The following is a 19,215-nucleotide window of genomic DNA, read 5'->3' on the forward strand; positions in this document are numbered from 1 at the left end:
GGGTGACCAGATAGCAAGTGTGAAAAATTGGGAGGGAGTGGGGAATAACAGGCACCTGTATAAGAAAAAAGCCTGAATATTGGGACTGTCCCTATAAAATCGGGACATCTGATTTCACCCTATTTAACACACAGAAGCATGAGTCTCCCATCCTCCAGTGCAGTTGTCTACTTATACCATAACATTCTTAGAATGTCCTTGTAAAACAATAATACTGTGTTCCATAATTACATGGCAAGTTTTCAGTTTTCAGTTAACCTCGTATCACATTTAAAATAATTGGGACAGCAATATCACATTCAACCCTCCTAAATGCTTTTCAAGCTTTCATTAGGATTTTTCTTTTCCCAAAGTTAATATATAAATGTTAAAGAAAACCCTTGATGTTTTCAGTACTGAAGGGTACAGTTTCTCTCCCATGGATTCGGAGCAGTTGATGGGATCAGTATTTAAGCCCATTTTTTATCTTCCAGTTTTAGTGTAAACATATGAATTGTACTCTCACTGGAGGTGTGGCAACCCGTGTGGAAAAGATTCAGCTGCACAATAATTAATTTTCACTAGTACAGAAAAAAATTAAAGAACAATTGTAAAATACTGTGTAGAATACAATTTAAATCTAAACACATTTTATTCAAAATAACAAAAGTTTTGAAGAAAACTACGTTTGTCACTTAACCCCACTGTTTTTGTAAAAATATTACTCTGACTACAAAACAACTTCATATGATTTGCATTTTGTTGATATAACGCCTCTCTCCCCCACTTCCCATTTTCTTCTCTTTCAACTCTTCTCGCCTCCCTCTCTCCTTTTTGCTGTCATCTACCATTCACCTAGCTCCCCACTATCAGCCTTCCTCTCTGATTTTGACTCCTGGCTCTCTCTCACTCATCCTCAGTGATTTCAGCTTCCATGTTGATGACCCATTCAACCCCTTAGTTGTGTGTTTCCTCACCCTGTGGTCTTCATTCGACCTGTAGTTCTGGTTCAATTTTCCCACTCACTGAAAGGACCACTCACTTGTCCTGATCTTCACCAAGCACAGCTCTGTCACTTATCTCTCTGTTGCTGACTTTCCCATCTCTGACCATCACATGGTATCATTATCACCATCCATTAGGCTCCTTTACCCCAAAAAATCTTTTATGTTCCCTACCCTTGACTCTTTTGCCCCTCTCTCTCATCTCAAGGTCTGCCCTGCAACCCCTCACCCGGGCTCACCCCCAAAATTAATTTCCTCTCTCCTGTTCTCATGCTGTCAAGTATCTCTGGTGGAAATCCCAGGACCAGTCTGACTTTCCTTCATTACAAATTTGTTCTCTCCTCTTTCACTTCAGCCATCTTCCTAGTTATGCAACTCTACTTTTCCAATTTACTTGAATCTCATATCCACCATCTCAGCCAGCTTTTCAGCACCTTTGAGTCACTCTTTGAACCCTCTCCTTCTGCTGCCTCCACTTCTCTGTGCACGATCTTGCCATTTTCTTTCAAAAAAAAATTGACAGAATTCGACATGAGGTAGCCTACCCTTCTCCCTTTTCCTCCCACAACTCTCTTTCTCTTTTCCTGACACAGATGCAGAAATTTTTCATCTGCTCTCCCCCTTTAACCTCTATACTTGCCCCAGTGACCCCATGCATCCCATCTCATGAAATCCCTCGTGCCCACTTTCATCTTCCTCCCTTACTCTCTCCTTAACCTCTCACTTTCCTCTGGCACTTCCCCTCACAATACAAAACTTGTTTTAATCTCTCCTATCTTTAAAAAAATCCATCCTTGATCCCATTTGCCTCTCTAACTACATTCCCATCTCCCTTTCATTTCTAATTTATTTGAACTAATTTATTTCAACTGCTGTCTGGAGTTTCTCTCTTCCATTTCCATCCTAGACTCTGCAGTCTGGCTTCCACCCCTTTCACTTAACTGAAGCAGCTGTCGTCAAAGTCACTATTGACCTCTTCCTAGCCAAAACTTGGAACTATTACACCGTCCTCATCCTTCATGACCTGTCAGCCACTTTCAACATAGTTTACCCATGCTGCTCTTCTGGAAAGTTTACTCTCCTATGCCTTCTGTGACTGTCCACTTCTGGTTCTCCTTTCTCTAATTGCTCCTTCTGCATGGCCTTTGGAGGATCCTCCATATCTCCCCTCTAGCTTTCTATGGGAGCTCTACAGGGCTGTGTCCTTGGTCATCTTGTCTGGATAATCTCATTCACAATCATAAATTCAACTACCATCTCTATGCTGATGATTCACAGATCTGTGTCTCTACTCCAGACCCGTCTCCTGTCCAAACTAAAATCTCAGCCTTCCTCTCTGATATTTCCTCATGTATGTCTAGCTATCAGATAAAGCTCAGCATAGCTAAAATGGAGCTCTTAATCTCCCTCCTCCTCCCTAAAGCCTCTTTCCTGATGACTGTGGATAACACCACTATCCTGCCCTTTACTGTCCATAACCTAGGTGTCATGTTTGACTCAAACCTCTCTATAGAGCCTCACATCTAGGCTATGTCTAAATCTTGCAGATTCATTCTGCATCAACAGTCTTTCCTGTCCATCCATTCAGCTGCAACTCTTGACCAGGTTCTTATCATCTTGCGTCTTGATTACTGCAACATCTTTCTCTGTGTCCTTGACAAATGCAGTCTTTCTCCACTCATCAAAGATCCTCTTCAAAGATCATTTTCCTAGCTTTCACTTTAAAAATGTTACCCCTCCCTTTGTATTCCTCCAGTGGTTCCCTCTTCTGTAGTGTATCAAACATAAACTATTTGTCTTCACTTTCAAGTCCCTTCCCAGATTACCTCCAGCCTATTGATCCTCTCTCATTCAGTATCGAAAAGTTGAAAAAATTAGCCTCTATTGTCCTCTTGTTAAATTTTCAAACAGGCTCATTTGTGCTTTCTCCCCTCAAATCCTTCCTTCAAACTCTGCTTTTCTGTGGTACCTACAAATAACTTAACAATAGTTTGGCTGCTGGTGTGCTGAGAACACAGCCTATCATGCCAACCAATATTTTCTCATTGTTTTTTTGTACTCTGTCAATCTGTCTGTATCCATCTCTTGTCTCTTGTCTTGTACTTAGATGTAAGCTATTCTGGGTAGGGATTGTCTTTTTGTTTTGTGTTTGTGCAGTACCTAGAACCTATGATTGGGGCTTCTAGGTGCTATGATGATAAAAATAACTATGCTATTGTAAGGAAGCGTATGGGATGATGTTTAAATCTTAATGGGTGAATTAAAATAAATTTTAAGTTGTTTTTTCAGCAGATCTATTTCTCTTAAAGTAAAACACTTGCACATTTTTATTTTTGGAAAGAACTTGGACATGAGGAATTTTTAAGTTATTTGTGTGTGCTGGGAAAGTGTTCTCTAATTATGATCAATAATTATTTTATGTTTAATTTTAGAAAGTTGATATTTTGGGGAGTTGGATTGAAAACTAGAAAGTTTATTTGTACAGTTATTGTAAAGAAAATTTAAACTGGTAGATCTAATCTTGTGCTTATTAAATGTTAGAACATAGTTTGACCTTTTTTTGTTTTTGTTTCAGGTGTTTGGTTTTCAGGCAGGATTGACCTCTTTGGACATTAGAGGATCATACTGCTTACCTGCTCCAATTATCCCCTCGTTTAGCACTGCTATTTATGGCAAACTGCTTAAGTTTCCCAAATATTGGTGAGTATTAAACTTTTACAATAGGAAACAGTAACAGATAATCTTTCACTTAATTTTTGTGTTTATACTTATTGACATAGGTTAAACATAAATGGAACTGTAATTAATATAGTCCCAAATTTATTTCTAGGTCTTTTTATTTCTTGTAGCATATATTATCATGTTTGTCAGCAATAAAATGTACTGGTGTGGATGTTGCTGTTAATTGGCATTGTAGGCCCTTCTTTAGTTGAATAAACAAAAGGAACAAGCTACAAAAGCCTATAGCAAATGTTTTGCTTTTAAAAATAATGGAAGTCTTATGGACCAGTTCTTCTTTGAGTGCTGGTCCGTGTGTGTATTCCACACATGAATATGCATGTGCACTATGGGCCTGAGATTGAAGATTTCTAGCAAGGAATGTCTGTTGGTCTGTGCCTGCACAGTTGCTCCTCTTGTACTCTGAGCCAAGGGCATGGGTAGTGGTATGGGCCACCCCCTCTACATTTCCTTCTTGCTGCTGCATGGCCTGAGTTGGAATCTTGTGTCTAAATGGGTCAGTCCAGTCAATGACTCTTTTTGCTCCATCTTCTGGCAGCCTTGGGAATTTGTGTCAACAAAGTAAAGTTGACGTTGATTCTCACAAAGACTATGGACTTTGTAGGAGTTACCCTAGATTTGACCTCGGCAAGGGCCTACCACCTTACAGAAAAATTCCAGACCATGAACAATTTGATAAGACATAACTTTTTCAGACCAAGAACCACTGTCAGTTGGCCTTTTCCTACAAGGCCACACGGTATCACGTACTTACGTAACACCATTTGCCAAACTTCACATACGTTGCCTACAAGACTGTTTCTTAGTCCATTTACTCACCAAACAGAGACCACATAAACAGCAGAATAACAAGAGCCACCTTGTCTGGTGGATGAACCTGGAACAAGTATATGTGGGAGTTCCTTTCACTGCATCCACACCAAATGTGACTGTTCTCCCAGAGGCATCTCTTATTGAATGGGGAGTCCATCTGGATAATCACACCACACAATTCATTTGAACTCCATGTGAGGCCAGAATGCACATCAGCCTGTTAAAACTGAGAGCCATCCATCTAGCCTGCAATGTATTCCTCCTGCTATATCCAAATAACGTCAGACAGCATGACAACTCTCTTTTACGTAAACAAAGTGGAGCAAATTTCTTTCTCTGAAGCAATAAGTTTATGGAATGACTGTATCAGAAACCAAATAATTGTCTTGGCTACATACTGGCCAGGTGCACAGAATTCTATAGTGGACATTCTCAGCAGATACTTCTCCACAAACCATGAGTGTTCCATCCTGAATGATACACATGGTGGGAAACACCTTCTTGGGATGTGTTCGCATACCAAATGAATAAGTAGCTCACCATTTACTGCTCCAGGACAGCTCTGGATAATTGCTCAATGGGCAGTGCCCTTCTGTTATCCTGGAGAGACTTGCTCAGATAACCTTTCTTCCCACCCCTCTGCTACCACAAGTTCCACAAAAGATTCGCTATGACCAAGCTCAAATAATTCTCATAGCATCCAGCAGGCCCATACAATTCTGGTTTCTGGACCTTTTGCAAATGTCACCCCATTCTTCCATAAACATCCAATTCTACTTGGGCACAACACAATCAGTCATCTCCAGAATCTGCAGCTATCCTTACTATTTTAGACTATCTCCTGTCCCAGAAAACTTCAACGCTTTCCACTAGTTCCCTCCAGGTCCATCTAGCAGCAGTTAGTGCCTTCCATCCTCTAGAAGTGGTATATACCATTTTTACTCACCCAATAACAATTAGATTCCTGAAATTCCTTATTAGGACCATTCCACCAGTGGTGAAATCTGCACCACAATGGAACCTCAACCTTGTACTGTGAGTACTTACCAGACCACCATTTGTTTGAACCACTGGCCACATGTTCTGTGACCCACCTTAACATGAAGATTGCCTTTTGAATTGCCATCACATCAGCTAGAAGGGTGAATGAACTGGGAATGCTCATGGCTGACCCACCATACTCTGTTTTTCATATGCCTTCACCTGAAATTTGTCCCTAAAGTAATTTCTGAGTTTTCCATAAATCAACCTGTTCACTTACAGGTATTCTTCCCAAAGCTTCATGCTTTTAATGAGGAGGGGAGACTTCATTCTCTGGACATCACATGAGCTCTGGCATTCTGCCTGCAAAAGACAAAACCAATTAGAAAATCAACAAGACTGTTTGCCGCTATAGTGTAGTAGTCACAAGGACAAGCATTATCTGCTTAGAGATTCTCTAAGTGAATCTCTCGCTGCATCATTCTGTGTTACCAATTAGTATTTATTCCTTCCCAGGATGGGGTGAGAGCCCATTCCATTAGGGCACAAGCAATCTCAAGAACATTTCTTTGAGAGGTATCTGTAGGGCGGCCACCTGGAACTCCATCCATACATTCATGAAGCATTACGCGTTAGTTCAAGCCATCTCTGGAGATGCAGCTGTTGAGACTGCAATATTATAATCACCTATACTAACTGTATCCTTGCTCCTCCCGTCTTGTTTAAATATTGCTTATCAGTCACCCACATCTGGAATACACATAGGGACCAGCACTCGAAGAAGAAATGGAGGTTACTTATCTGTAACTGGACGTTCTTCATGATGTGTGGTCCCTGTCTGTATTCCACTACCTGCCCTTCCTTTTCTCTGCTTCAGATTGTATCTGATTTGCAGTAAGAAGAGGAACTGGAGAAGCAGTTGGTGTGCACTGCCCCTTATAGCCTTGGTTTGGAGCCCAAGTGGAGCAACTATACAGGTGCGACTAATGCTGATCTAAGGTGCATATGCTTTACCCACATATGGAATACAGACCACATATCTCAAAGAGCCCACTGTTACAGGTAAATAATGTCCATTTCTCATTTTTTCTTGGATGAATACCAAAGATAACTTTATCAGTTGACATCAAGTCTAACATATGTAACTGAAGAGCTCCGCTGTTTAATCAAAATCAACGAAACACAGGGTTTGAAACAAAGTAAGGCACTAATCTACAATCTAGCTCCACAAATTAGGTTTTATGTTTAAAATAGTATAATAGTTTATATTATATGCTGTATAATAATTTATTTTTATATAACAATTTATTTTTGTTTTAAAAAGCATTTTCAATTAAATATGCCTTTTTGCCTGTCATAGTAGGCAAAACATCAGAAATTGTTAGGTTTTTGCCTCTGGTTCTAAAATATAATATATATATTTTTGATAATATTGAATGAAAGTCTTCAATTTGAGGAATATTATTAAAAAAGAATCAGAAATCAAGGGAAAAAAGTTAGCATGTTAGAAACACTATCATATTTAATAATTTATACACATTAATGGGAAAGATTTACAATAATTTTTGTCCTATTAATATTTATGAAATATGCAAATTGACTTGCCATTTATATATAATGATACACTGGAATATATTTATTTGTTAACATAGTGTAGCTATTAGTAGTAATCTTAATGGATAAGAATATTTTAACATAATCAGTACACCACCAGATGGTGGTAGATTAATTTTAGTTGGTTATATTTTTCATTGATACTTCACAAAAACACCTAATACTTTATGTGAAATAGTGTACTGACCTTTAATTTTGCTGATGAAATACTGACTTTATTATGAAGTTTATTTAGAAGTGATGTAAATTGTCACCACTGGTGAAGAGTACATTAGTAGTTTGATTAGATTAGGAAGAACAAACTTTTTTCACTCAAGTTTAGTTTGCTGTACTTGTTAACAAGTATTAACTTGTAAAAATGAATTAGATGTTTGAAACCTAAATATAAACTTTGGTTTTACATTATTTTGAAAAGTTTGTGTACATGTACAAAATGAAATTTTAAAATGATCTAATTCTTTTAAAGATAAGTCAGTCCTGAAAATCTGTTAGAAGGCAAACTACCTGTTAGTGTTTAACAATGTACGCCTCCATGCATATTATGCCTTATTATACCATTCTTTTTTATTTGTACACCATAGGTTGCTTTATATGATATAACATGATAAATTCCCGAGCCAGAAAAAACAACTCAAAATGCCATCAACAAAAAAACCCCCTCATAATTTAAACAATTTAGGTGTTGCCTTAGAATGAGAAAACATTTATTAATATTTGAGAGCAGGACTTATAACCAGAATAGCATCTATAGCTTACTACATTTCTAAATTCTTTTAATAGTGAGTTTGATCATTTGTCTTTAGGGCATAATACATTTATATTTTTTTAAAAAATCTAGAAAAGCATTTCACAATCTTAATAAGATAAAACTAATTTATGCAAACAATTTATCTAAACCAAGCAACACCAATTTGAGGGTAATAAAGTAGAAAAAATGAGTACAACAGCAGCCTACTTAAATGAAGTGTAGTTTGAAGTGAATAAAACGCCAGATGAAATGAATCAAATAGCACTTGAACTAAATCGAAATCAGCATGAGGACTGAGAGCTTCCTTGAAGTCATGCACTGAGTGAGAATTAGTCTGGTAGAATAACCTGGTAATGTCATTAAATTTCAACTCATTTTTTTCTTCAAAATTATACCACCTGCTTTATTTGGATTTTTAGATTTCACATTCCAGAATTTCTTAAAGTACACACATCTGATGCTACAGATGTTCTTCTATTTCTTGGGAGAAAATATATACCACAGACCATAGCTTTTAAAAACAAAGACATTTTATGAACTGTTATGGAATCCCTTAGGTAGTATGTTTTTAGTTAGCAGTAAAAATCTCAACTTTATTTCTGACATAAATCAACAGAATAGCTTTCATTTTTCTTGTTTCAAAATAAAAATCCCAAACTGTATACTAACTATATACAATATGTGGCATTTTAGTTACATTTACATTTTTAAAGTTTAGTTGAGAAACCTAGGTAACATACTTTGATAGATGAAAGTATCAAACTAGTTTCCCCCCCCGTCCCACCACATAAAGATGCTGGCAACTATTTTTCATCATTTCAACAAATATTTGTTTTTGTTTACTAATTTGGTGTCTTAATACCAATTAATACATGGGCTTAATGCCAAGAGATTTGCTCGGAGCAATTAGTTCAATGTGTTGACTGTATTTTAAATTCCTGCATATGTAACTTAATTTTAACGATAAAATTAAAAATAACTTCTATGTCATTGTTCACAATGGCAGTAAACTATGAAATACAATATTAATATTTGTGTTTTACAACTAATTCATATAGTGTTGCATGCCAGGCTATTAAGCAGCTTTCTAAGCTTTCAGGCAAATGCTTAAACGCAACTAAAATATTAGCAGAATATGGCTGGATAGATATACTGACTAACAACAACACTTAGCGTGAAACAGAAATCTTGAGAGGAATTAACTGTTTTTCATTTTTCTTTTGGCTATAATTTATTTTTCAGCAGATGAGGTAATTGGGTGTAGGGCAGTATAGTATTGTAACACAGTTTCACCAGTAGAATAGCACTTTGTTGTTCTGCAGATGAATTTTTGTTAAGGTTCCTGTGGTATTAAAGATTAGGTTCCTAAGAGCATTCTGTGTTTTGTTTTTTGTTTTAAATATCTGGGTTGATAAAGAAGTGTTTCATCTATATGTTTTATGAGCTAGACTTTGGTTCAGCTCATAAGTCATTTATATAATTCTTTTCTAATTTGCACATTCCCGTGCTTGGGATGCACCAACAGTGCAGCCTGGACTAATGCAAACTGCTGGAAGCAGTGTCAGTTGGACTGTCCTCAAATCGACTCTTTCCTCCCCTGGGAAATCTGAATGTCTGGAGGGTGAAAACAAAAAAGAGGGGCAGATTGACCGAGTCACCGCAGTTCCTTCCAGGTGTGGTACTAAGTGGACCAGGAGCTTCCCTCGCTTCACAGACCCAGTCTTTTTTGGAACAGTTGTTCCCGGTTAATTCACTATATTTTAGCTACATCTACTTAGTACAGTCCAGGCTAATGTTAGTTTAGTGTTGTTTCATGTATTTCTTCTTTTCTTTGAGAGGGTTGTGTTGCCCTGGCATGGGATCTTTGGTTCCGCTGAGGAGGAACAAAAAGCAAAGAAACTGCAGTTCAAGAGTTGTGCCGCTGCCTCTGCTGTTTTCTCTTCCTTGGATGCTCATGCTTGGTGCCTGGACTGTCAGGAGGAAAGCCATTCCTCCATCCTTCATCCCAAGGAATAGAAAAGAGGGACAAAATGGATTCCAAGCAGTGCTGCTCCAGGAAGCCTTAGCATCAAAGACTCCTGATTCTGAGGGACAGGATTTTATAAATGCCCAGAGATCTGTTTCAGTTCCAAACATCAAGGATGTTAAGGTTGCTTGGCCAGTGCAAACCCTATAAAGTAAGGAAATACAAAGGGTATGTCTATACAGCAAGTTAGTGCATGATAAGCTGGATTGTTCCAGCTGGTTTGCACTAACTGTCCATGTGAACCCTGCTGTTGCAGACTGAAAGTTCTGTAGCGTGCTTTGTGTACTGCTAGTAGGTCAGAGATTGTCATGTACTAACACTGTGTATCAATAAGCCTACATTACAAGATATGTTTCTTAAACACATCCTAATGTACCACACAGGACATTTCCAGTGATTTATCCAGAATCCTGTCAAAGAACTTCCTTCTGTTGTTAAGGAAACACACAACAGGAGAAAATTCCTCATGGATAACCAAAAACTTAATTATGGTCTCATGCCTCGCCCTTAAGCACTCTCAATCTATGCACATATGTCAACCCAAAGTATTTGCTGATGTTGCTAAGGTTTGTAATTAAAGTTGTAGAAAGGGGTATTATGCTGCAGCATAATACATCAGGAAGAAGAGGATCTACTTTGCCTGCATCCTGTTTGGAGCTCTGGTTCTGTGGGTATCATGTGAAGGAAGCTCAGTGGGCCTTGGGAGCATGTGTAATGCAGTTGGAATGTTAAAGAAATTAAGGGATAAGCATATGACAAGTTATTTTGCACAGCTTCTCTCCTCATTTGTCACTAATGGGTTAATGTCCTGCACCTGTGCAATTTGGAGGCAGTCTGGTGTTGTTGCTGGAGACTTCTGGACTAAGCTTTGTCTTGCTGCTCGGGCCACCAGATTGTCTGCCTCTATCACTGGAACAAATTGTCAATTCAGTTCGTCCCAATCATTTTGTTTTGTAACTTTAATTTCTATTTGTTTTTATGCTGTAGTGATTTATAATCTTTCTTCCACCACCTCCTGGATTGGGTATCTGGCAGCATGGTGGTTTCAATCACCTGGATCTGTTATTATAGTGCCTCCCTTCTGGGCTTCTGTTGTCCCCACTCAGGCATGGCAGAGAAGTCCTGCAAATTCTGGGCTAATTATAACTAGTGTTTCCTTTGTGAGGCAACATTTATACTCTCTACAGAGGGCAAATTAAGTTCTGCCTGTTCACAGCCATATGACCTTGCACTGCCAGTGCACAAGACTCCATTGGACTGGCATTTTGGGTCCCCTCCCTGTCCTGAGAAGCCACGACTATGAAACAGAAAAGCCTGATCAGGAGCTTCTGATGATTTGGGAAAGAGTGTCTAAGGATGAGGAAGACACTATTCAGCCAGCTCAAGGGGCAAATCCCACAACAGACCTTAACCAGAGGGGAAAACCTCCTGAAGAGGATCCAAAATCCAACCCCCACATACTGGAGTGGGTCCTCGGCTCCCTGGGGAAAGAAGCAGGGCTCCCACACAACTCCCTTTCCTCCATCTGTACATCAGGGCATTCTTATGATTCTCAGGTGTGAGTCTTGCAAACCCTAGAAACTTTGGGTCCCAGAATGGTAAAAGCAACCATCATGTTGGACAACATCAACCTTGCAACAGTTAGTGTGATTAATGAGCAAGTGGGGTGAAAATCAGGGTTTAACTCCCTTCTCCTTTGCCTGAAAGAGTGTTTGTTGAGGCCTCTCCTGCACTGCAAAGAAAAAATGATGGCACTGAGTCTCAGAACCTGGGTCAGTTGACTTGGGCTCACAAGGCTTGGGCTGTGGGGCTTAAAAATAGCAGTGTAAATGTTTAGACTTGGGTTGGAGCCTGGACTCTGAAACCTGAGGATCTTGGGCTGGAGACTGGGCTCTGTCCAAGCCCAAAGGTCTACACTGCTATTTTTAGCCCTGAACCCTGAGCCTGAGTCAGTTGAACCAGGTTCTGAGATTCGATGCTGTGGGTTTTTCTTTGCAGTCTAGAGATACCCAGAGCAGCTCCTGTGGTGCTCTGTATCAAGCTCACTGCCACTCTCCCACACTGCAGCATATCTGGGCGTACCGAGGATCCTGACGCTGTTCTATGAAATCATTCCTCAGGTTGCAATGTAAAGGGAAGTGCGCCTCTCTGATTTTCAACCCAAGGACCCTTGTTCTGCCAGGAAAAAGGGCTCAGATTCAGGCAGCTGTAGAATGGGATTTGTGCCTTCTGATCATCAGCTGTAAACCATTGTTATGTCAGAAAAGGGTCTCCGAGTCTGAAAAGCAGAAAGTGGTTTCTCTCTCCTCCCTTTTCCCACTTCACATATTGGCTCCACATTAAAATGTAGGCAATCTGTGACCAGAACAGAGGCACACAAGGATTCTACTCCTCAGAAACCTGTACCATCATGGGATTACTGGGGCTGGGGGTGGTGGAAAGAATCCCTTCCCATGTTCAAAATGATCCTGATTTACTGATAAAAGCCCTGAGTGCTACTAGGTTGTTTCTATAGTAATTACTTGGGTGCTAGACAACCTGGGGGAGTAGGCAGGCAGCCTTTCAGGCTCCCAGGGATATTTAGCAAGCAATTTCTATGGTTGAGGTATTTGTATGTTACCACAATGGTAAAAATTTGCAAAGGTCCTAAACTTCATTGCATCAAGGCATTTCCTGGCAGTGGTCATATGTAGCAAATTATCTCTAATGGCTAGGATTGCTGGTGCCATGCATCAGCTTCATCCACTGAGCGGGTTTGTTAAATTATGCCTACAGAATTTCCATCTGATTACATGGAAGCACACACCTGATGGAATGCAAAATTAGATGTTATTCTCAGATCACAGCCAAATGTCCTTTTGTGGGTAACTAAGTACAAACAACACACTGACTGCCAACCCAGTATTCAGTCCAGACCCTGCATTCTCAGCATTATTAGTATGGAAGCAAGAGAGTACACATCCATTTATTCATGTCTGAACAAAAAAAAACCCCTAACCTATGACTATGGCCTTATAGGATTGACCAGTGGTCCCTCAAATCCAGTATTGTCTCTAGGACAGTGGTCAGTGCTAGCTGGTTTAGAAGAACGTGCTAAGAAATCATATAGTGGGAAATTATGGTGCTCACAGGGGAAGTCTCTTTCTACCTCCTATTAGAGATTGGCTTATGATTCAGGCATGAGTGTTTATATTCCTTCCAAAACTAGTGAGTAACCAGAGTTCAGGTTTTTTCACAGAAATGGGAATAATGTCCAGGGCAGAGGAGAATCTGCCATCTTTCAAAGCAGTTCACATAAAGGGTATAGAAAAATTGAAAAGGGAAAATTGAAGTTGTCGTCCTATTCTTCCAATAACTTAGAAGGCACTTTGAATTTGCTAGACAATCATTGAACCAATTCTGGCACTAAAGATTCTTCTTCGAGTGATGGTCCCTATGTGGATTCCACTACGGGTGCACATGCGCGCCATGTGCTGGAGCCGGAACTGTTGAAAGCTGTGTCCATCGACCCGCGTGCATGCCTCACGTTGCCCGCATAGTACGTCCGAGGTCTTGTATGTCTGCGCGGGTAGACGCCCACTCAGTTTTCTCTTACCACCGCATGACTAGTCGGAATTCCATCTTCTCCTCGTAGATCCTGCGTAGCAAGTAACATTTTTATTAGAAATAGTTGTTAGCTTTTAGTCTCAGCATAGTTAGTGTAAAAAAAAAAAAAAAAGAGTTTTTCAAAGTTAAAGTTAGAATTAGATAAGTCTCCAGGGTTGTTCCCCACCCTGAAAATAAAACAATCAAAACAAGCCGGTTTTAAAAACTGCACCATGTGCCCTCAGTCCTTCTCGATGAGTGATGGGCACCAACACTGTTTGTACTGTTTGGGGACTCCCACGTAGTTTCACAGTGCTCTGTTTGTCACGCCTTCCCTTTAAGAACCCGAGAAGTGAGACAATTTAGGCTTCGCAAGTTCCTGTTGGAAGAAGCTATGTGACCATGTGCACACCAGAAGGTGGCACTGGCAGACCCGCTTAAGCTTTAATTACAATCAACGGCTCCAGTGCCAGCGGCTGCATCAGTACTGGCTGCGCCGATAACACTGGCCAAGTCTCATAAGAAAAGACATGGTCACGGGCACAAAGGCAGATCCCTGAGAGGGACCACCCCTAAACATCATGTTCTTTTTCGAGTGCTTGCTCATGTCAATTCTATTGTAAGTGTGTGCGCATTTCCATGCATGGTTATCGGAAGTTTTTTCCCCTTAGCAGTACCCGTAGGGCCAGCTTTGGCACCCCCTGGAGTCCCGCACACATGCCACAGTATATTAGGTGCCACCGGCCCTATACCCCCTCTGTTCCTCCTTTCCACCACTGATGGTTACTGGAACTGCATTTGTCTCTTGCTTCTGCAAGTGCCTCTTAGCATTTTAGCCTCTTAGTCAAGTGTTCTTAAGTAGTTGTTAAGTAGAAGTAATTGGTGCATTGTAGTAAATAGTTGTTAATAGTTTGGTAGTTAAAATTTAGTCTCCTTAGGGACCTCTGCCTGGCAGTGGGGCATGCCCCGATCCCTGGGCTTCTAGCCCTGTAAGTCTTGTGGCAAGCCCTTCCTGCTTAGCGATCCTCACGACTGTTGTCTGAAGTGTCTGGGGGAGTTGCATAGAAAGGACAAGTGCTGCATCTGTAAGGCACTCGGACCAAGGATGCAGAAGGAGAGAGATATTCATCTGAAGGCCTTACTGATGGAGGCTGCCTTAAGACCTGCCTTGGAGCCGTCTCTCACTCTCTCGGTGCCGAGTACCTCGTTGGTGCAGAGTGCCCCGCCAGCACTGGAACCTCCATGGCACCAATCTTCTGCTTCACCTTCAAAGAGAAGCAGAAGAAGCAATGTTTGGAGAGGGGCTGCTCCCCCACACCTAAGAAATCCAGGGATGCAGGGTCGAGCAACGGACCATTGCAGAGCCAATAGGCTGAGCACACTCTGCAGAAGCAAGGCTCGTTGCCTGGGACCTTACGTCCTCCAAGGGAGCCTCCTCCAACTCTGAAGAATGGAAGAGGGCCTCCACAGATCGTGGTGTTGTCGACGCCAAAGGCGTTTCAAGCAGCCAGGGACTTAATGGCATTGCCCTTGCCCCGACGCCTATGTCCCGGGAAAGGCTCTGGTCTCAAAAGGGAAGCCCCTGATGGGACCCCCCTGATGGCTGCACTCCTCTCTGGAGCCCTGGCATACCTCCTTGTTTCCCAGGTCACCAGGGAGAAGATCTCCTCCATCCCAGCATCGGTCCCTGAGGGTGCGTCCACTGTCCGGACAGGTCAGCAGGGAAGGAGAGCCAACAGCGCAGGCCCTCAGCGGCGTCAACTCAGCACCGGTCTTGGTCGATGACCCCTAAGACCTCAGGCCCGGCAGGGCGGCACCGTTCTAGATGGATGTTCACCATCGGGGAGTCGGCACCGATCGATTTCACCCATGCGTTCACAGACCAGAATCCAGTCGTCAGCATCAGGATGTTTCCATAGGGAGGAGCAGTGCCTGCATCAATCCCCGGCACCGGGGCACTCACCTGTAGCGTGGTGCCATTCCCTCCCTGGGATGGTGGTTAGACCCCAGGTCAGTGATGGAAGGGATCCCCTTTGCTGACCCCTCGGTGACTCTTGTATTGGATGCATCGGACTTGGGGTGGGGGTCGCACATCAGCTTGGGTCACAGCACACACGGGACCTTGTCAAGGAAGGACCAGGGGTTGCACATAAATATCAGGGAGCTCAGGACAATCCGACTGGCATGTGGAGTATTCCTTCCTTTCCTGAGAGGCAAGGTGGTCCAGGTTCTGATGGATAACACTGCTGCAATGTATTATATCAACAGGAAGGGCAGGGCCCACTCCCCAGCCCTCTGTCAGGAGGCAGTGAACCTGTGGAACCTAGTGATAGGGCATGATATTCACCTGGTGGCTTCACACCTCCCCGATATCAGGAACACCACAGTGGACCGCCTCAGCAGGACGTTCGTACCTTTCCATGAGTGGTCTCTCCATCTGTCAGTAGCAGATATGATTTTATGGAGGTGGGGGTTTCTCCAAATGGATCTCTTTGCTTCCAGGATCAACAGGAAATGCAGTCAGTTTTGCTCCATTCGAGGGCTAGATGACGGAGCTCTGTCAGACGTCTTCCTGTATTCATGGTCGGGGAGGCGTCTGTATGGTTTCCCTCCCATTCCGTTGATTCCTAGGGTCCTGTTAAAAATCAAATGAGACAAGGCGAATGTCATTCTTATAGCACCCGCGTGGCCCAGGCAGCACTGGTTCAGAATGCTACTGGAGCTGTCAGTTGCCCACCTCCTAGAGCTGTCGCGTTGGCACAACCTGCTTTCCCAGTACCAGGGGTGCCTTCTGCACCCGGACTTGGAGTCCCTGCACCTGATGGCATGGAGGATGAGTGGCTGAGCCTAGAGGAATGGGCTTGCTCATCTCAGGTGCAGGCTATACTAATGGGTAGCAGGAAACCTTCCACCAGGGCATCATATTTAGCCAGGTGGAAGAGATTCACTTGCTGGGCCGTACTAGGCATCAATCCAGATGGTGTTGGATTACCTGTTGCATCTTAAGCTCCAGAGCCTAGCCACTGCGTCGTTGATGGTGCAATATCAGCCTTCCATCCACCAATTCAAGGGAGGTCAGTCTTCTCTCATGCAATTGTGGTTAGGTTCCTGAAGGGTATAGAGAGACTTTACCCCCAGGCTAGGGACCTATTGCCCCCCTGGGACCTGAACTGAGTCCTCTCCAGGCTCACGGGGACACCATTCGAGCCTTTGGCTACCTGCTCCCTGTTGTTGCTCTCGTGGAAAGTAGCCTTCCTAGTGATCATCACCTTGGCTAGGAGTGTATTGGAGATTAGAGCACTCTACCTCGGCGTCAAAACATCTTCCTGCCTGTATTCTTCCTGAAGCCACATGCCTCAGAGGAAGAATGGAGGTGGCACATGCTGGACGAGCACAGAGCCCTGGCTTTTTATATCGAGAGGACGAAACCGTTTCGTAAGTCTATGCAGCTGTTCGTGGCGGTGGCTGACAGGATGAAAGGCTCACCTGTCTCTTCGCAGCGGATCTCCTCTTGGATAACCCCCTGCATTAGGTTCTGCTATGAGCAGGTGAAGGTTCCCCTTCCAGGAAGTGTCACAGCTCACTCTACTAGAGCGCAGGCCTCTTCTGTGGCATTTCTGGCATAAGTGAGGACATGTGCAAAGCTGCTACTTGGTTGTCGGTGCACACCTTTACATCCCACTACACCATTGTTCAGCAGGCAAGGGACGACTCATCTTCGGCTGGGCGGTGCTGCAGTCAGCTCATCTGTGAACTCTGAATCCGCCTCCAAGGTACTGACTGTGGGTCACTTACAATGGAATCAACATGAGCAAGCATTTGAAGAAAAGACAATTACTTACCTTGTTACTGTTGTTCTTCAAGATGTGTTGCTCATGTCCATTCCATGACCTGCCCCCGGTCCCCATGGTTGGAATTGACAGCAAAAAGGGGCGTAGGCTGGTGACCCCTAATATATTGTGGCATGTGCGTGGGACTACAGGGGGCGCTGAAGCCAGCCCTACAGGTACTGCTAAGGGGAAAAAAATTCCAATAACCGTGCATGGGATTGTGCACACACCTATAATAGAATGGACATGAGCAACACATCTCGAAGAACAACAGTTACAAGGTAAGTAACTGTCTCTTTCCTCCCTGAGCCACGAACAGCCGCATGACAAGTCGTGAGCAGACTCAGCAGTTCTAGTGCCCAAGAGGGCAAAGACAGACAGAAAATCAAAGCACACCACTAGTGCGGCTGCTTCCGGGGCACCTGCAGACTACAGGCCATCGCTGAGCCCGCCGGATCCGGTACCTCGCACTTCAGGCCATCTGTTGCTGGTAACCCCCATGCCATTATCCCACCATCTGCATCACCAGCCAATGATCATGGCCAATATCAAGATCTACTGAGATATATGGCAACAACCCTCAAATTACCTGCAAAGATGTCACAGAATCTCAGGATGAGTTTCTGGATGTTCTCCAGCCAGCAGGCTCTTCCAGGATAGCTTTGCCCATTCATAAAGCCATCTTACAGCAGCACAAACAATCTGGCATACCCCAGCATCCTGTGCTCCATCACCTAAACGTGCAGAACACAGGTATCTGATCCTGGGTAAGAACACAGACTTCCTTTTCATGCACCCACCACCCAATTCATTGGTGGTCCAGGCCACGGTGCAACGAGCCAGACAGCAACATCCTAGAGCTACTCCCCCAGAACAGGCAGCAAAGAAACTGGACTTCATTGGCCACAAGGTATACTCATCAACAGGCTTACGGTTCCATATAGCCAGCTATCCGGCCATATTAGCTAAGTACGATTTTAAATCATACTCCAAGCTAGTGGAATTTCAGGCCTCGCCACTGGAAGACAGACACGCAGAATTCCAGACTCTAATCAAGGAGAGCAAACTGGTATCCAAAGTTTCTTTCCAGGCAGCAGTGAATGCCGCAGATACAGTGGCACGATCCCTAGCTTCAGGTCTTATATTGAGGAGGGACTCATGGCTTCAGACCTCTGGATTCCCTAAAGAGGTTCAGACGACCCTAGAAGATTTGCCATTCGACAATCAGAAATTATTTAGTGATTAAAATATGGAAGCCTACACTCATTGAAGGACTCCAGGGCTACCCTCTGCTCCCTGGGCCTCTATACTCTGACCCCCACACATTTTTAGCAGACAAGCATATCGACTCTGGTACCAACCTAGACCCACTTACCAACCCTTCCAGCCTTACCCCCTACATCCACAGAAGCAACAGCAGCACCACCAGCAACGCTTGCAACGGCCTAGTCATTCCCCTGCTACCACCCCAGCGGCCTCTACCCCTTACCAACACCGAAGACTGCACTTTTGACTCTCTCACAGAGATCCACAAACCTTTTCCCCATCCAACCTCAGGCCCTCCCACTTGCTTTGGAGGCCGTCTTGCCTCATTTTACAACAACTGGAGCCAGATCATCACTAACCATTGGGTCTTAGACGTACAACAAGGGTATTCCATAGAATTTCACAGCTTTCCGCATCGTCACCCATCATGGGCCACCGAGGTGTATGCAAACCAAACTCAGCTCCTGCACAAGGAAACGTTATCTCTGCTCCAAAAAGATGCCATAGCGCAAGTCCCACCCAGATATCGGGACCATGGATTCTACTCCCCATACTTCCTTGTTCCAAAGAAGGGTGAAGACCCATTTTGGATCTACGGGCACTCAACAAATTCATCCACAAATTTTGTTT

At 43.0% G+C, this 19,215-nt stretch overlaps 1 protein-coding gene across 12 annotated transcripts in view; it reads left to right on the forward strand.

Moving 5' to 3' along the window:
- Positions 1 to 19,215, forward strand: part of VPS13B (vacuolar protein sorting 13 homolog B) — an 819,784-nt gene that overhangs the window by 150,673 nt on the left and 649,896 nt on the right. For all 12 annotated transcript variants that reach the window (XM_067537148.1, XM_067537121.1, XM_067537138.1 and 9 more), the window contains one exon: positions 3,559 to 3,683. In XM_067537148.1, the coding sequence (XP_067393249.1) occupies positions 3,559 to 3,683 (125 nt within the window). The remainder of the gene's footprint in view (positions 1 to 3,558; positions 3,684 to 19,215) is intronic.

Source organism: Emydura macquarii, unplaced genomic scaffold, assembly GCF_026122565.2.
Source record: "Emydura macquarii macquarii isolate MOO-44397 ecotype Brisbane River unplaced genomic scaffold, CSIRO-AGI_Emac_v2 contig_383, whole genome shotgun sequence".
In the NCBI taxonomy this organism is placed as follows: domain Eukaryota; kingdom Metazoa; phylum Chordata; order Testudines; family Chelidae; genus Emydura; species Emydura macquarii.